Below are 16,857 nucleotides of genomic sequence, written 5' to 3' on the forward strand. Positions count from 1 at the left end.
TTGCCAGGAGCTGGGAATGGGCGACAGGGGATGGATCACTCGATGATTCCCTGTTCTGTTCATTCCCTCTAGGGCAGCTGGCATTGGCCACTGTTGGATACTAGGCTAAATGGACCTTTGGTCTGACCCAGTGTGGCCATTCTTATGTACCTTCTGTCTGTCCACCCATCCATCCACCGCCATGCATCCCCTCTCTCCATCCACCCATATACATACCTGCTATCCCTCCCCCCCCCATACACCCACTCCAGCCATCCACACACCTTCTATCTGTCCGTCCATCCAGCCCCATGCATCCCCTCTAGCCATCCATCCCCATCCACCCCTTCCAGCCATCCACATGCCATCTGTCCATCCATCCAGCCCCATGCATCCCCTCTAGCCATCCAGCCCCATGCACCCCTTTTAGCCATCCACATGCCATCTGTCCATCCATCCAGCCCCATGCACCCCCTCCAGCCATCCAGCCCCATGCACCCCCTCCGGCCATCCAGCCCCATCGAGCCCTTCCAGCCATCCATCCATCCACATGCCATCTGTCCATCCATCCAGCCCCATGCACCCCCTCTAGCCATCCAGCCCCATGCACCCCCTCTAGCCATCCACATGCCATCTGTCCATCCATCCAGCCCCATGCATCCCCTCTAGCCATCTATCCCCATCCACCAGCCAGCCATCCCCATCCACCCCTTCCAGCCATCCAGCCCTCTACATGCCATCTGTCCATCCATCCAGCCCCATGCACCCCCTCCGGCCATCCAGCCCCATGCACCCCCTCCGGCCATCCAGCCCCATGCACCCCCTCCGGCCATCCAGCCCTCTACATGCCATCTGTCCATCCATCCAGCCCCATGCACCCCCTCCGGCCATCCAGCCCCATGCACCCCCTCCAGCCACCCAGCCCTCTACATGCCATCTGTCCATCCATCCAGCCCCATGCACCCCCTCCAGCCACCCAGCCCCATGCACCCCCTCCAGCCACCCAGCCCTCTACATGCCATCTGTCCATCCATCCAGCCCCATGCACCCCCTCCAGCCACCCAGCCCCATGCACCCCCTCCAGCCACCCAGCCCTCTACATGCCATCTGTCCAGCCATCCAGCCCCATGCACCCCCTCCGGCCATCCAGCCCCATGCACCCCCTCCAGCCACCCAGCCCTCTACATGCCATCTGTCCAGCCATCCAGCCCCATGCACCCCCTCCGGCCATCCAGCCCCATGCACCCCCTCCGGCCATTCCCTGCAAATCACCCCAGGCCCCGGATCTTCTGGAGGACTGGTGTGTACGCTCTAGCCTCCCACACCAAGGCTCTATGGTTGCGCGGTGTTCTCCGCACAAGCGTATTCACCTCCATGGTCGCAGGTGACGTCATGGGGAGAAGAGGGCGGGGCCCGCGGTGGGGGAGGACCTCGGCGCGTACGCTCTAGCTACTCTTACGGGCTCGCCCCCCCCTCTATGGTTCCGGTGAGATTGTCCACGGACCGCAGCCGCCATGCCTTGGAGGACCCAGCCTGCCCAGTCCAGCCTGCAAAAGCCCCCACGGCTCGATGGTCCAGTGGTAACGTCTAGGCAACGCGTTTCCTCTCTATGATCCCAGGTGGCGCTCGTCGGGAGGAGCGACAGCGCCTCCATGTTGTGGCGGACCCGTCGTGTACACTCTAGCCTAGGGCACGGTATCACTCTATGGTCTCCAGGGTAATATCTACCCGAACATTGGCCTCTCTATGGTCCTCGTTGGCGCCAAAAGGGCGGGGTGACGGACTCGTAGTGAACAATCTAGCCAGGAACCCTGTGCTGCTCTATGGTTCCGGGTCGACACTCTACACGCACATCCGCCTCCTCTCGATGCTCCAACCTCCAGACGAGGCCCCAGGGAGCAGCGGGGCGGGAACAAGGGCGGTAGGACCCGCCCATCCCAATGACGGGCACCCACACTGACCAATCAGAACAAGAGAAGGCTATGCCGGAAGGCCCCGGCTGGCCAATCAGGGGCCTCCCCGCTGGGAAGCGCGGAGAGGGACCTGGGGGGCCGCAGTTGGAACAGGAGGTGAGGGGGGGGCCTGGCAGAGCTGGGGGGGCAAAGAGGGGCGGGGCTGACAGGGGGCACTGGGGGGAGTGAGGGGCACGGGGGGGCACTGGGGGGGCGGGGAGGCTGACGGGGCGCGGGACAGTGTGGGGCTCGGGGGGGGCCTGACACGGGCGGGGAGGGGCATGCGGGGGGGGGTGCCGGGGCTGCCAGGGGGCGGGGGGCAGAGAGGGGGCACTGGGGGGGCGGGAAGGGGGCACGGGGGGTGCCGGGGATGGAGGGGCACGGGCAGGGGGCGGTGGGGGGGAGTGAGGGGCACGGGAGGGGGGCACTGGGGGCGGGGAGGGGGCAGTGAGGCGTATGCGGGGGGGTGCTGGGGCTGCCAGGGGGTGGGGGGGCAGTGAGGGGCACGGGCGGGGGGCACTGGCGGCTGGGAGGGGGCAGTGAGGCGTATGTGGAGGGGTGCTGGGGCTGCCAGGGGGTGGGGGGGCAGTGAGGGGCACGGGCGGGGGGCAGTGAGGGGCACGGGAGGGGGGCACTGGCGGCTGGGAGGGGGCAGTGAGGCGTATGTGGGGGGGTGCTGGGGCTGCCAGGGGGCGGGGGGGCAGTGAGGGGCACGGGAGGGGGGCACTGGGGGCGGGGAGGGGGCAGTGAGGCGTATGTGGAGGGGTGCTGGGGCTGCCAGGGGGCGGGGGGGCAGTGAGGGGCACGGGAGGGGGGCACTGGCGGCTGGGAGGGGGCAGTGAGGCGTATGCGGGGGGGTGCTGGGGCTGCCAGGGGGTGGGGGGGCAGTGAGGGGCACGGGCGGGGGGCACTGGCGGCTGGGAGGGGGCAGTGAGGCGTATGCGGGGGGGTGCTGGGGCTGCCAGGGGGTGGGGGGGCAGTGAGGGGCACGGGCGGGGGGCAGTGAGGGGCACGGGAGGGGGGCACTGGCGGCTGGGAGGGGGCAGTGAGGCGTATGCGGGGGGGTGCTGGGGCTGCCAGGGGGCGGGGGGGCAGTGAGGGGCACGGGAAGGGGGCGGGGGGGCCGACAGGGGGCGGGGGCAGTGAGGGGCACCGGGGGGTGCTGGTGCTGCCAGGGGGGTGGGGAGGCAGAGAGGGACACGGGGGGCGGGGCTGATAGGGGGCACTGGGGGGAGGGGAGCACTGGGGGGGTGCCCGTCACTCACCCTGTGACTGTTGCCCTGCAGGCCATGGATCAGACCCAGCTGCTGGAGTGGGGGGAGGACGGGGACCCCTCTGGGGGAGAGGCCGACGGGGAAGCCCCCCGGCCCGTGGGGCGGCTGCACCTGCTCAGCAGCAAATACGGGCCAGAGCAAGGTCAGTGGTGCTGGGTGGGGATGGGGGGAGGGGGCTGGGGCCGGCCCCGCCCATCAGAGCCACCCGCCCCTTGGAGATTTCACCTGCTCACTTGGGGGATCCTATTGGGATCCAGGAAGTGGGCGGGCACCGGTGCTCTGATGACCCTCGATGATGGCATCCTGGCGCCAGGACTCCTGGGTTCTCTCCTGAGCTCTGGGAGGGGAGTGGGGGCTAGTGGTTAGAGCGGCGGGGGGCTGGGAGCCAGGACTCCTGGGTTCTCTCCCCTACTCCGGGAGGGGAATGGGGTCTACTGGCTCACCCTGGGTGTCAGGACTCCGGGGTTCTCTTTCTCCCCCCCAGATTTCTGGATCTACCCCGGGGAGAATGTGGTGGGGCGGCTGCCGAGCTGCCAGGTCTGCCTGCCGGCCCCCTCTGTCTCCAAGGCCCATGCGGTGATCGAGGTCCCGGTGCCGGATGGACCCCACTTGCTCTATGATCGGGGCAGCCTGAACCGGACCCGGCGCCAGCGTGCCGTGCTGCTGCCCCATGTCCGCTACAGCCTGGAGGATGGCGACACCCTCATGTTCGGGGACTTGGGCTGCCAGTACTTCCTGCTGCCCCTGGTGGGCGCCGACCCTGAAGACTCTCTGGAGGTGCCGCCCACCCAGCCCCGGGTCCCCAACACCCTGGCCATCGAGGAAACCCCTGCGCCCAGCAAGAGGATGGGCTACGGGGCCCTGCTGGCCAGGGACTCTGAGGATGAGGAGGAGTCGCAGGGCGGAGGAAGGCTCCTGCAACTACCGGGGAGCAATGGTGAGTTGGGATTGTGGGGATGGGTCTGTAATGTTATTGCAGACCCTAAAATAACAAACCAGCAACCCCACGCTCATACCATTGCTGGTTTGTTTTTCTGTTTGGGCTCCCGCTTCCACTTAAATTACATCTAGCTATTGCATTATTAGGGCAACCCCGTGATATTATGGTAGGCCCTACAATAACAAACCAGGCGTGGCACAAGTCGGGCTGGGGTGCGGCAGGACTGCCAATGATTCTGTGTCTGGGCTCCTGCCCTCAAGTTTATAAAGAGCCCTGGAGTGAAGGGACCCTATGGTATTGTGATAAACTCTTCAATAACAAACTAGCCAGGGCATGAGTGTGGGGGACTGGGCATGATTCTATGTCTGGGCTCCTCCCTCTTCCACACAGATTACACAGTCCTCGCACTTGGGCAACTCTATAATATTATGGTAGGCCCTACGATAATGAACTAGCCACGGTCTGCACGCAGGGGGGCTGAGAGCGAGTCTGTATCTGGGTTCCCACTTCCACACAGATTAGGCACAGTCCTGGCATTAGGGCAACCCCCTCCGTATGATATTATGATAGGCTCTACAACAACAAACCAGGCATGGCATGAGTGTGGGATTCAGAAGTGTGGGGGGTGGGGGTTGAGTCTGTATGGACTCCCTCTTCCTGCAAGGTTACACACAATTGTGGCACTAGGGTACCCTGTGATATTACTATAGACCCTACAATAACAAAGTAGCTAGGTGAGGGCATGAGTAGGGTAGTGGGAGGTTCTGTTGAGCCCCCACCCCGCCTATGCACAGGGACCTTATGATATTACTGTAGACCCTACAATAACAAACCAGTGTTAATGGGCAAGCATTCCTGGGTTCTGTTCCCGTGGCGTAAGGGCTAGTCACTGGAGCAGGGGAGGGGGCTGGGAGTCGGGACTCCTGGCTTTGTTTGTACCCCTCTCTATTACAGTAGACCCTACGATAACAAATTGGGGGTGGAGGGATGAGGGTCGGGAATTCCATGTCTGGACTTCCCCTCTGGTTACTGACAGCGCCAGCGCTCAGGCATCCTACGATATTATGGTAACAAACCTTCTGCAGGTGGGAGACGCACAGGCCCCCGGATTCCCTGCTGACACCCTGTGTCTGTCTTCTCCACCAGGCTCCGACTCCTCCTCTGACACCGGAGTCCGTTCCGATGCAGCGTTCTCCTCCCCGTGCGCAACTGTGGTGCCGGAAAGGTAGAGACGGACATAGGTTCTGTCCTGGCTCTGGGTGGGGAGCGGGGTCTAGTGGTTAGAGCGAGGGGGGGATTTGCTGCAGGGAGCGAGGCAGGGGGCTCAGCAGGGGGCGCTCTCCTCCAGCAGTAAGTGCTGACCCCAAGATCCCAGTGCGGCACTGTGCTGCGGGGGCTTGGTAGCAGGAGCTGCCCCATGGGGTGGGCTCAGTAGGGGGCGCTGTGCTATGGGGCAGGGAGCTCAGTAGAGGGTGCTGTGGGAGACTTGGTAGCGGGAGCTGTGTCGTGGAGCGGGCTTGATAGAGGCTGCTGGGGGGGCTTAGTAGTGGGAGCCATGCCGCAGGGTGGGCTTGGTAGGGGGCATTGTGCTGTGGGGCAGGGGGCTGCTGTAGGGCTCAGTAGGGGGTACTGGGGTTGGGGGGGTTCAGTGGGGGGAGCTGTGCTGCGCGGCAGGGGGCTCGGGAGGGAGCACAGGCACGTTCGGGGGGGTGCTATGCTGAGGGGCGGGGGCTTGGTAGGGAGCGCAGCGGGGCTTGATAGGGGGCACTGTGCTGTGGGGCGGGGGTTCAGTGGAGGGCGCTGCGGGGGGCTCGGGAGGGAGCTCGGTGGGGGCGCTGTGCTGTGGGGTGGGCGGTTCGGTAGTGCTGACTCTGTAGGTTACGGTGGGTTCTGATCTGCTGTTCTCTGCCCCCCAGCGATGAGGAAGGTGGCGAGACCCCTGACGCCCCCTGCCCCTCCCTGCGCCTGAGCTACGGCGGCGAGAGGCCCCCCGGCCCGCCGGAGAACGGAGTCGCTGCCCTGGGTGCCGAGCAGCCCAGGGCCATGGGGGTTGTTGGGACGGCCCGAGAGCCTGCGCTGGCCACCTGCCGCTTGGTCAAGGGGCCTGGCCACAGGGGCGTCGGCACGGGCCAGGCACCAGCTGTCGGGGGCCTGGGGAACGGTTGCCTCGCTGAGGTGGGCAGCGTTACAGATGTGGAGGAGGAGGTATGGCATCCAGATGTTGTGCAGAAGAGCCATGGACCTGTTGTCCTGGGGGAGAGCGATACAGATGTGGAGAATCTAGATGTTGTGGATCCAAAGAGCCACCCGCCTGCCGTTGAGCTGGGTGGTGATACAGATGTGGAGGAGGAGGCAGAGAATGCAGATGTGCATCCAAAGGGCCATCAGCTTGCCGGAAATGGGGACAGCGATACAGATGTGGAGGAGGCGGCGGTGAAGAATCCAGATGTGCAGCAGAACCATCGACATACTCTCCCTGGGGGCAGAGACACACATGTGGAGGGGGGAGTGGAGAATCCAGATGATACGCATCCCGAGAGCCATCACTCTGCCAAAGATGGGGAGAGCGATACAGATGTGGAGGAGGTTGCAGAGAATCCAGATGTACAGAAGAGCCATCAGCCCGCTGTTGAGGTGGGCAGTGATACAGATGTGGAGGAGGAGAAGGCAGAGACTCCAGTGGTTGTACCGAACAACCATCAACTTGTTTCCCCAGGGGGTGGAGATGCAGATGTGGCGCGGGCGGTGGGAAAACCAGATGTGCATCCTAAGGGCCATCAGCCTGCAGGAAATGAGGACAGCGATACAGATGTGGAGGAGTTTGTGGGAAATCCAGATGTCACTGCAAAGAGCCATCTACCCGCTGTTGATGTGGGCAGTGATACAGATGTGGAGGAAAAGGAGGCAAAGAATCCAGATGTTGTAACAAAGAGCCATCAACTTGCTCTCCCTGGAGACAGAGATACAGATGTGACGGGGACAGTGGGGAAATCAGATGTGCATCCTAAGGGCCATCGGCCTGCAGGAAATGAGGACAGCGATACAGATGTGGAGGAGTTTGTGGGAAATCCAGATGTCACTGCAAAGAGCCATCTACCCGCTGTTGATGTGGGCAGTGATACAGATGTGGAGGAGTCTGTGGGGAATCCAGATGTTGTACAGAGGAGCCATCAGCCCACTGTGGAGGCAGGCGACGATACAGATGTGGAGGAGGCTGAGGGGAAACCAGATATTGGAAGACAAAAGGACCCCCCGCCTGTCGCCGCTGAGGACAGTGATACAGATGTGGAGGAGGCTGAGGGGAAACCAGATGTTGGAAGACAAAAGGACCCCCCGCCTGTCGCCGCTGAGGACAGCGATACAGATGTGGAGGAGAATCCAGATGTTGGCCAACAGACACTCCACCTGCCTACAGCCAGTGGAGACAGCGACACAGATGTGGAGGGAGCTCCCGGGGCAGAGTTCGACCAGGCACCAGGTCTGGTGGGGGGCCCAGCCCAGGCAGGTGGGGAGGAGCTACCGGCCCCCCAGTCCCATGTCAGCCCAGAGGCCAAGGTGATGGACACCGAGGGGAACAAAGAGCCAGCGTGGGGCCCAGCCCAGCCCGGAGACGACAGCGAGACGGATGTGGAGGGTAAATATGGGGGCTGGGAGACACAGGCCCTGCCCTGCCGTCCCGGACGCCTGGGTCCCGTTCCCTGCCCCGGTCTCCGGCTCCCGAGGCCCTGCCCCTGCCGTCCCGGACGCCTGGGTCCCGTTCCCTGCCCCGGTCTCCGGCTCCCGAGGGGTGAGGGCCCTGCCCTGCCGTCCCGGACGCCTGGGTCCCGTTCCCTGCCCCGGTCTCCGGCTCCCGAGGCCCTGCCCCTGCCATCCCGGACGCCTGGGTCCCGTTCCCTGCCCCAGTCTCCGGCTCCCGAGGGGTGAGGGCCCTGCCCTGCTGTCCCGGACGCCTGGGTCCCGTTCCCTGCCCCGGTCTGCGGCTCCCGAGGGGTGAGGGCCCTGCCCTGCCGTCCCGGACGCCTGGGTCCTGTTCCCTGCCCCGGTCTGCGGCTCCCGAGGGGTGAGGGCCCTGCCCTGCCATCCCGGACGCCTGGGTCCCGTTCCCTGCCCCGGTCTCCGGCTCCCGAGGCCCTGCCCCTGCCATCCCGGACGCCTGGGTCCCGTTCCCTGCCCCGGTCTCCGGCTCCCGAGGGGTGAGGGCCCTGCCCTGCATGCTGGGCTGGGATCAGGCGCGTCAGTTTCACCTGGAGTCTCCGCTCTTCTTCCCCTTCCCAGAGGACGCTGATTTTGCCCTGCAGGCCACGCAGTGCTACCTGGCTGAGGAGACCCCGTCCGCGGGGGCCGAGGCCGCCAGAGCCCCCGCGGCGGCAGGTGGGACACCTGAGTTCCATCCCTGGCTCTGGGAGGGGAGTGGGATCTGTGGTTAAGGGGGGAGGGCGGAGCCAGGACTCCTGGGTTCTGTATCTGTGTGACCTCTGGCATGTCTCTTCCCCTTTCTGTGCCTCAGTTTCCCCCCATGACCTAGCGTTCGTCCCTCCCTCTGAGCAGGCGATCTGTGGGGTTGTGGGGCCGTGAGCGAAGAGATCGGTGGTGGGAAAGCTGTGAAGGACCCTGGGTAATTCCTCTCTCCACAGATTCTGGGAGCAGCCTAGAGGAGGAAGCCACCCAGACGTTTGTCTTCAGATCACCCCCACCTGCAAAAGGTGGGTTGGGGGGGAATCCCAGCCCCCATCAGCGTCTCCTCCCGGGGTGGCTCCATCTGGTGGCCAGACAGGGCAGCTCAGTCTCCGTGGCCCTGCTGGGTTGAGAACTCACCAATGTCACCAGAGGGGCGGAGTTAGTGATGCCCCTGGGGGCGGGGCCGCAGGCAGGGGGTGGAGTTAGTGACCCCAGGGGCAGGGCCTCAGGCAGTCACCCCTCCCCCACCAATTCCTGCTGCCACTCTCATCCCTTTGCAGGGTCCGTGATGTCGCCCCCTGCTGGCCCAGCCCTGCACGCTCCAGGTGAGCACAACGGCCCCACGCTGGGTTAAGGCGCTCAGGGTAAGGGGGGGGGGCAGAGAGGAAACCCGTCTGGAGCCGCCATCTTGGATTTCATGGTGGGGAGGAGGAGGAGGAGGTTGCTAAGGATTCTGGGAAGCGCGAGAGCTGCTGCTGTGACAGACCTGCCCTGACTGGTCTCCCCGCCTCTGTGCCAGGCTGGGCCGAGCCACCCAGTGCTGACTGGAGTGATTAGAGCAGGGGCTTGGAGCCCGAACTCCTGGGTTCTCTCCCCGGCTCTGGGAGGGGAGTGGGGGCTAGTGGTTAGAGGGGGGTGGGATGGGAGCCAGGACGCCTGGGTTCTCTCCCCGGCTCTGGGAGGGGAGTGGGGGCTAGTGGTTAGAGCAGGGTGGGATGGGAGCCAGGACGCCTGGGTTCTCTCCCCAGCTCTGGGAGGGGAGTGGGGGCTAGTGGTTAGAGTGAGGAAGAGGGGCTGGGAGCCAGGATGCCTGGGTTCTATCCTCATCTTCTTTTCCCCCCTCCTCCTCCCCCCACCCTCAGTCTGCGCCTCTTCAGAGAAGGAGGAGGACTCGGACGAGGATCTGTATGTTGTGGGGGCGACTCAGTTGTTCTGCGAGGACCCCGGGCTCCACTCGGACCAGCCCACCCAGCCCTTCACCCCCGAGGAGGACACCCAGCTGCTGCTCCGCCATCCGCCACCAGGGGGAGCCCTGTCTCAGGAGCCGGCGCAGCCCGCAGTACCCGGCCCGGCCTCTGGGGGGCTGCTGCCCCTCGGCACCCAGGCCCCCGCTGCTGCTCGCCTCGGCCCCAAGGAGGAGTCAGAGCCCCCTGGCCGGGCGCTGCCAGCAGGGGGCGCTGGGGGGGAGCTGCCGGAAGAGGAGGAATCCCAGCCCGTGCGCCTCGTGCTGAGCGCCCCCCGCAGACCAGCCCTGGCACTGCCGGGTGAGGGCGGGCGGGCAGGAGCGGAGCCCGGAGGCAGCCGCTCCGGGCAGCGCCTGAGACGGCAGGGTGAGTGATGGGGGGGTGAGTGATGGGGGGTGGGGGGTGGGGTGAGTGATGGGGGGTGGGGGGGGGTGTGAGACACCCTGTGCAAGGAGCAGGGGTGTTGCTGGCAGTCACATGATGTGCCTTGGCAGGCAGCGACATCTAGTGGCAATGAAGGGAACTGCAGTTGCTGATTGGAATTAATTCATCCTCTTCTCCAGGTGGCCCGGAGGCTGCGGAGAGATGGGAGACCCCAGCGGCTGTCGGGGTCACGGGGGCTGGGGCCCACCCGCCGGGGGCACGGCCTGAGGATGCTGGGAAGGTGAGCAGGGGCTGGCGCCCTCTCCTGGAGGAATGGAGACTGCACACACTGACTGGGGAGCTCCTGCACCACGTTCTCCCGGAGCTGGGGACAGAACCCAGGAGTCCTGGATCCCAGCCCCCCAATCTCTGTCTCTCTTTCCCCCCCCAGGTCCCAGAGGTTCATCCCAGTCCTTCCACACCCGTGAGGCGCCGGAGCCTGCGATCCGCTCCGGTTCCCGCTCCCCCTCCACCAGCCCCTGCTCCAGAGAGGCGGAGCCGGCGGGGTGGGGCGGAGAAGCCAGTGGGGTCTGGAGACCCCAGCCAGCCCACCCCGGCCGCCCCCCAGCGTAGGGGGCGGCGTCAGCTCTGCAGCCCGGCCGTGTACATGGAGGCGCCGGAGCCGGGGAGCGTCGAGGAGGTGGACCAGCCCGGCCCTGTGAAGAGGCCCAGGAGGGCTGTGCGGACCCAGGACCCCCCCACGGAGCCAGAGGCCTCGAGCCAGGGGGCACCAGGCCGGGCCCGGAGATCTCGGGGGGCTGCAGGCACGGAACCAGCCCCAGCCAACAAGCCCAGGAGGGGTTCAGGGGGACCAGAGCCGGAGGCGTTGCAGGGCCGAGCCCGGCGGTCCCAGAGAGTCCCCGCCCTGGAGCCAGCCCCCAGGAGGAGGGGTGCAGCAGAGCCAGCCAGGGAGGCCCGAGGCAAGCGGAGAGGGGTGGCCACCCCGGATCCGCCTCAGGTGCAGGGCAAGGGACAAGTGGGCAGTACCATGGCCCAAGAGGATGCTGGGAGCGATGCCAGAAAGAGGCAGGTGGGTAACAGGCCACTGGGCAGGACTGGCAGGGCTGGGAGAAAGTCCCCACCGCAGGTGTCGGGCCCCACCCCTAACTTGCTATGGACAGGGCCTGGCCACTGGGAGGCGGGGCCTAATATGGGTGGGGCCTGGGCACTAGGGGCCAGGGTGTAATTTATTGTGTGGACAGACTGACTCCGGTTGTTTGCAAAATGGGCGGGGTATAATTTTCTGGGGGCGGAGCCTGATACAGTGTGGTGGGGGAATCCATTGCTGGGGTGGACTCGAGGTGCAGGGCCTGTCCTGCGAGGGGGTGGGACTATGGGGGTGTGGTCTAAGTGGCTGGGGAGAACTCCGAAGGGGCGGGGTGGGGGGGCTGTAAGTGAGTCTCACTCCCCTCATTGCCCCTGCAGGAGGCGCCGGTCCCCACATTGCGCCGTCAGAGCACAGAGAACAAGGTGGAGGGGCTGCGAGCCAGGGCCCCTCGCCGATCCCAGGGGGCAGCCGGTGGCACGACCTCCCCCAGGGTAAGAAAGCCCAGGACCGCGGGGCGGGGAGGCCCTTCCCCTCTAGGGGGTGCCAACTCCCATCCCGCCCCACGTATCTCCCAGCTCTGGGTTCTATCCTGGTTCAGAGGAGGGAGTGGGGGGGGGACGACAGGGACTGTGTAGACCGATCTGTAGATGATACATAATCTGCCCGCCTCTGGGGAGACACACACTGAGTTCTTCACCTTCCCAGAGGCGGTGGGGTCGGACTTCAGCCCTGGGGCTTTGGGCTCCGTCCCCCCAGCTCACCACCCCCCTCCCATGGCCTCCACGGCTTAATTTGTCACAGTAAATCGGCTGGGAAAGGTGATATCTGTCGGTTTGTTCATATCGCTTCTCGCAGCCAGCTGGGAGACGGTGAAAAGCGATGTTAACAGACAAGTGTCACGTCTCGCAGCAGTAGACCACTAGCTAACCAACCAAACCGTCCCCCTCCGAAAAGAGACGGGAACGTGCAAAGCACCCTGTTTGCGTTTCTGTGCTGTCGGTCCAGTAAAGAACAGAGACGACTCTGCGTTACTTCTGTGACTGAGTCAGGAAAAGACCCTCCTACGTAAATCGATGCCCATGATTGGGACGTGTCGAGGTGCACGTTTATTTGTGTTTCCTCAAATTAATGAAGCGTTTTAGGGAAAACTGGCAGAGCGGCCACCAGCAGGAGTTGGTGGCCGCGCTCTCAGGCCACCAGAAATGTGTCGAGAGGCCTGAGGAGGTTAACGCATGGCGGTGATGCGCTGGCTGCGGCTCGCGTACCTGTTTCCTGCGTCAGTTCGCTGCCATGACGCCCTGGTGGTTGGCTGTTCCTGTGGCCAGCAGTTCCCCTCGTGCGTTACTTTTAGTCCCGTCCCCCCCCACTCTCCCCCCCCACACAGACACACTCGGGGTTTCCGTTGGGCCATTTGTTCAGAGTCCAGAGACCTGCTGACCTGCTGGGGCCGGTGTGGGGCGGGACACGGCCCGTCGGGCCCTGGCACGGGTGCAAGGCGGGAGGGGGGGTGGGGGGGGCTGGAATCCAGGCTCCAGCAGGCCTGCACTGGAGTGGAAGTGGGTGGTCAGGCTGTACCAAGTTGGGGGGGGGGCTGTACCCCTACCTTTAACGGACCTAATGGGAACGTACCAAGCCGTAAGGGTGGGGTAGGAGAGGAATTTACCATGGTGCCTTGCTGTGGGGAGGGGATGAGGAGCTGGTAGCAAACAGCTCCCCCTCCTTGGGGTGGGAGGGGACGTACCAAGTTACCCTGCCCGGGGGGGGGAGGGTGTGAGGGGACCATACCAAACAGCCCTGCCCCCTGGGTGGTGGGGAGGGGGATTTAGCAAGTTACTCTGCCCCTGGGGGTGGTGGGGAAGGGACTGTACCAAGCCGCCCCGCTTGCGAGGGGCGGGGAGGGGGGCAGTCTGGGGGACGGGCTGGTCCGTGCTGACTGGGCTCCCCGCCCCCAGGTGCTGTTCACGGGGGTGATTGACGAGGCGGGCGAGGGGGTGGTCTCGGCGCTGGGCGGGACGCTGGCCCAGTCGGTCTTCGACTGCACCCACCTGGTGACGGACCGGGTGCGCCGCACCGTCAAGTTCCTGTGCGCCCTGGCCCGGGGGGTGCCCATCGTCACGCTGGACTGGCTGGCCAAGGTACCCCGGGGGGGGGGCAGGGTGGGAGGGGGGACCCTGTGGGGGAGGGGCAGGGCGGAGGGAACGATTGGGGCGAGGCTGGGGACCGGAGGGCGGGAGAGGAAGCAACATTGGGGGGCTGCCCCAGGTGACCCTGCCCCCCTTCCCCTCCCCCAGAGCGGACGCAGCACCTGCTTCCTGTCGCCCAGCGGCTTCCTGGTGCGGGACCCCGAGCAAGAGCGAAACTTCCACTTCAGCCTGGCCCAGTCGCTGCAGCGAGCGCGCGGGGGGGCCCTGCTGCAGGTGAGCCCCCCCCCGACCCCATTGACACCCCCTGCACCATGCGGGGGGCCCTGCTGCAGGTGAGCCCCCCTCTGTCCCCATTGACACCCCCTGCACCACGCGGGGGGGCCTGCTGCAGGTGAGACCCCCCCCGTCCCCATTGACACCCCCTGCACCACGCGGGGGGCCCTGCTGGAGGTGAGCCCCCCCGACCCCGTTGACACCCCCTGCACCACGCGGGGGGGCCTGCTGCACGTGAAACCCCCCCCGTCCCCATTGACACCCCCTGCACCACGCGGCGGGGCCTGCTGCAGGTGAGCCCCCCCCGACCCCATTGACACCCCCTGCACCACGCGGGGGGGCCCTGCTGCAGGTGAGCCCCCCCCGACCCCATTGACACCCCCTGCACCACGCGGGGGGGCCCTGCTGCAGGTGAGCCCCCCCGACCCCATTGACACCCCCTGCACCACGCGGGGGGGCCCTGCTGCAGGTGAGCCCCCCCCGACCCCATTGACACCCCCTGCACCACGCGGGGGGCCTGCTGCACGTGAGCCCCCCCCGACCCCATTGACACCCCCTGCACCACACAGGGGGGCCCTGCTGCAGGTGAGCCCCCCCCCGACCCCATTGACACCCCCTGCACCACGCGGGGGGCCTGCTGCACGTGAGCCCCCCCCGACCCCATTGACACCCCCTGCACCACGCGGGGGGGCCCTGCTGCAGGTGAGCCCCCCCCGACCCCATTGACACCCCCTGCACCACGCGGGGGGCCTGCTGCACGTGAGCCCCCCCCGACCCCATTGACACCCCCTGCACCACACAGGGGGGCCCTGCTGCAGGTGAGCCCCCCCCCGACCCCATTGACACCCCCTGCACCACGCGGGGGGCCTGCTGCACGTGAGCCCCCCCGACCCCATTGACACCCCCTGCACCACGCGGGGGGCCTGCTGCACGTGAGACCCCCCCCCCCGTCCCCATTGACACCCCCTGCACCATCCTGGGCCCTTGCCGTTGAGACCCCTTCCCCCCCACACACTGCCCACTTCGGGGGGCCCGTCTGCATGTTAAACCCAACTGGCTCCCCCCAACATCCACCCCCCACTAGCCTCTTGCAGGTGAGACCCTCTGAACCCGCTCACCCCCCCCCCAGTCTGCTCCCCACCGTACACCACATGGGGGGGGGAGAGCTGCAGTTGTGGGCCCCCCCCCCACTCATGCCCTAAGCACCCTGGTGGACCCATCTGGGCAGGATGCCGCCTGCAACTGGCCCTGTCACAAGCTCCTCACCCTCGAGGTCTCAGCTGTGGACACATGGTCCATGGGCCCTGCCCCTCGCTGGCTCCGCCCCTTCCACAGGCTCCGCCCCTTCCCTCATGGGAGCAGGGGGTGGGTCAGTCACAGCCGCGTCCCCCTCCCGCAGGGCTACGAGATTCACGTCACCCCCAACGTCAAGCCGGAGCCCGAGCACATGAAGGACATCATCCAGTGCAGCGGGGGGGTCTTCCTGCCCCATATGCCCCGGACGTACAAGGTGAGGGGGGAGTGAGGGGCACCGGCAGAGCTGGGAGAGGGGCTGCGGGTTGGCAGTGAGGGGCAGGGGAGGTTGGGGGGGGGGGAGTGAAGGGGAGGGGAGCTGCGGGGCAGCAATGAGGGGTGCAGGGAGGAGGGAAGGGAGTGAGGGGCACAGGAGGAGGGGAGCTGTGGGGCAGGAGTGACGGAAGAAAGTGCGGGCTGTGGGTCGGGACTGAGGGGCACGGAGGGGGCTGCGGGTTGGCAGTGACAGGCAGGGGAGGTTGGGGGGGACACGGGGAGGGGGGCTGAAGGGCAGCGGGGAGGAGGGGAGGGAGTGAGGGGCACAGGAGGAGGGGGGCTGTGGGGCAGGAGTGACGGAAGGAAGGGGGGCTGCCGGTCGGGACTGAGGGGCACAGAAGGGGGGGCTGCGGGTCGGGAGTGAGCAGGATTTAACCCTTTCAGGACAAGCGCGTCATCATCTCCTGCCCCGAAGACCTTCCCCGCTGCCGACCCGCCCTGAGCGCCCGGCTGCCCGTCGCCAGCACCGAGTTCCTCCTGACGGGCATCCTCCAGCAGGCTGTCGACCTGGCCTCCTACCGCCTGGACGGCACGCCTGCCCCGCCCAGTGCCGCTACCCCTGCCACCCGGGGGAGCAAGAGGAAGGGGGCAGCGGGTCCTGCCCCCGCCCCGCCCAGGTCTGCCAAGAGGCGGCGCTGAGGGGTCCTTGGACCTATGAGCCTTAACCCTGTAAATACCCCGCTTTTCTAGCTCAATAAAGTCATTTTGAAATAATGTGGCTAATACGGGGCCTTTTTCCTCTAGGGGGCGTCAGCTCCCACCCGGTCCCAGGGCGGGGACTGGCTGGCTCAGGGGGGCGGGGAATGGGGCACGGGGCCTGTCCCCTCTAGGGGGCACCGGCTCCCATCTGGCCCCGGGGCGGGGACTGGCTGGCTCAGGGGGGCGGGGAATGGGGCAGAGGCCCGTCCTCTCTGGGGGGTGCTGGCTCCCATCTGGCCCAGGGCGGGGACTGGCTGGCTCAGGGGGGTGGGGAATGGGGCACGGGGCCTGTCCCCTCTAGGGGGCGCTGGCTCCCATCTGGCCCCAGGGTGGGGACTGGCTGGCTCCGGGGGGCGGGGAATGGGGCAGGGGCCCGTCCCCTGCTGTTGCATTGACGTCACCCGCGGGTGTTCAGAAGCAGGGTGCAGCTGTGACTGATTGTTCCATCCAGCCCCTTGCACTGCCAGTGGTGGGTGGTGCCCGGGTGTCTCGGGCGGGGGGGAATCAGGCTGGCACTAGATTTAACGCCCCCCCCCTTCTGTCCTGCCCAGTCACGCCCCCCGCTGGCCCTGTAGGCCTCAGTTATGACTCAAGTGGATCAGGAGGCCGAAGGCCCCAGGGTCCCAGGAGGTGGGTGGGGAGCAGCCCCCATGGTGGCGCTTGCTCCAGAAACCGGTTTTTCCCCCTCAGCCGTTTTCTTTAAGGACCCCAAGAGGGAGTGGGGGGTGGAGCAGCTCATCCCCTCAGTCTCCCAGTTCGGGCTAATTTCCCACGCGCCAAGTTTGGTTTATTAATTTTCGGTCCTCAGTTTCTCTTGGCTGCCAGGCGTGATCCCTGCCCAGCCCGTGCGTTCTGGCTGGAGGCGCGCTCGTTTTGGACTCCTTTCGTTTTTCTGTTTCCCTTTCCTCTGCTTC

The 16,857-nt window shown here is 66.1% G+C and overlaps 1 protein-coding gene across 6 annotated transcripts; it reads left to right on the top strand.

Moving 5' to 3' along the window:
- The first annotated feature begins 1,837 nt into the window (after positions 1–1,837).
- On the top strand, positions 1,838–15,958 carry MDC1 (mediator of DNA damage checkpoint 1). Of its 6 annotated transcripts, none has more exons than XR_012154899.2 (16): positions 1,838–2,048; positions 3,218–3,347; positions 3,690–4,142; positions 5,292–5,370; positions 6,062–7,779; positions 8,421–8,516; positions 8,780–8,848; positions 9,104–9,148; positions 9,686–10,153; positions 10,351–10,451; positions 10,602–11,240; positions 11,636–11,749; positions 13,211–13,393; positions 13,550–13,734; positions 15,075–15,185; positions 15,629–15,718. XR_012154899.2 is itself a non-coding variant. In XM_073311330.2 (16 exons), the coding sequence occupies exons 1-16, from the start codon at positions 1,920–1,922 to the stop codon at positions 15,881–15,883; spliced, it is 4,716 nt and encodes a 1,571-aa protein (XP_073167431.2). In that variant the 5' UTR covers positions 1,845–1,919; the 3' UTR covers positions 15,884–15,958. The 6 variants fall into 6 exon arrangements, 5 of the variants coding, with proteins under 5 accessions (XP_073167435.2, XP_073167434.2, XP_073167431.2 ...); XM_073311330.2 differs by having other exon boundaries at positions 1,845–2,048; positions 13,550–13,675; positions 15,629–15,958; XM_073311332.2 differs by lacking the exon at positions 13,211–13,393 and having other exon boundaries at positions 1,845–2,048; positions 13,550–13,675; positions 15,629–15,958.
- Positions 15,959–16,857: the final 899 nt, after the last annotated feature.

The sequence above is a fragment of the Lepidochelys kempii genome, chromosome 14, assembly GCF_965140285.1.
Source record: "Lepidochelys kempii isolate rLepKem1 chromosome 14, rLepKem1.hap1, whole genome shotgun sequence".
Taxonomy (NCBI): domain Eukaryota; kingdom Metazoa; phylum Chordata; order Testudines; family Cheloniidae; genus Lepidochelys; species Lepidochelys kempii.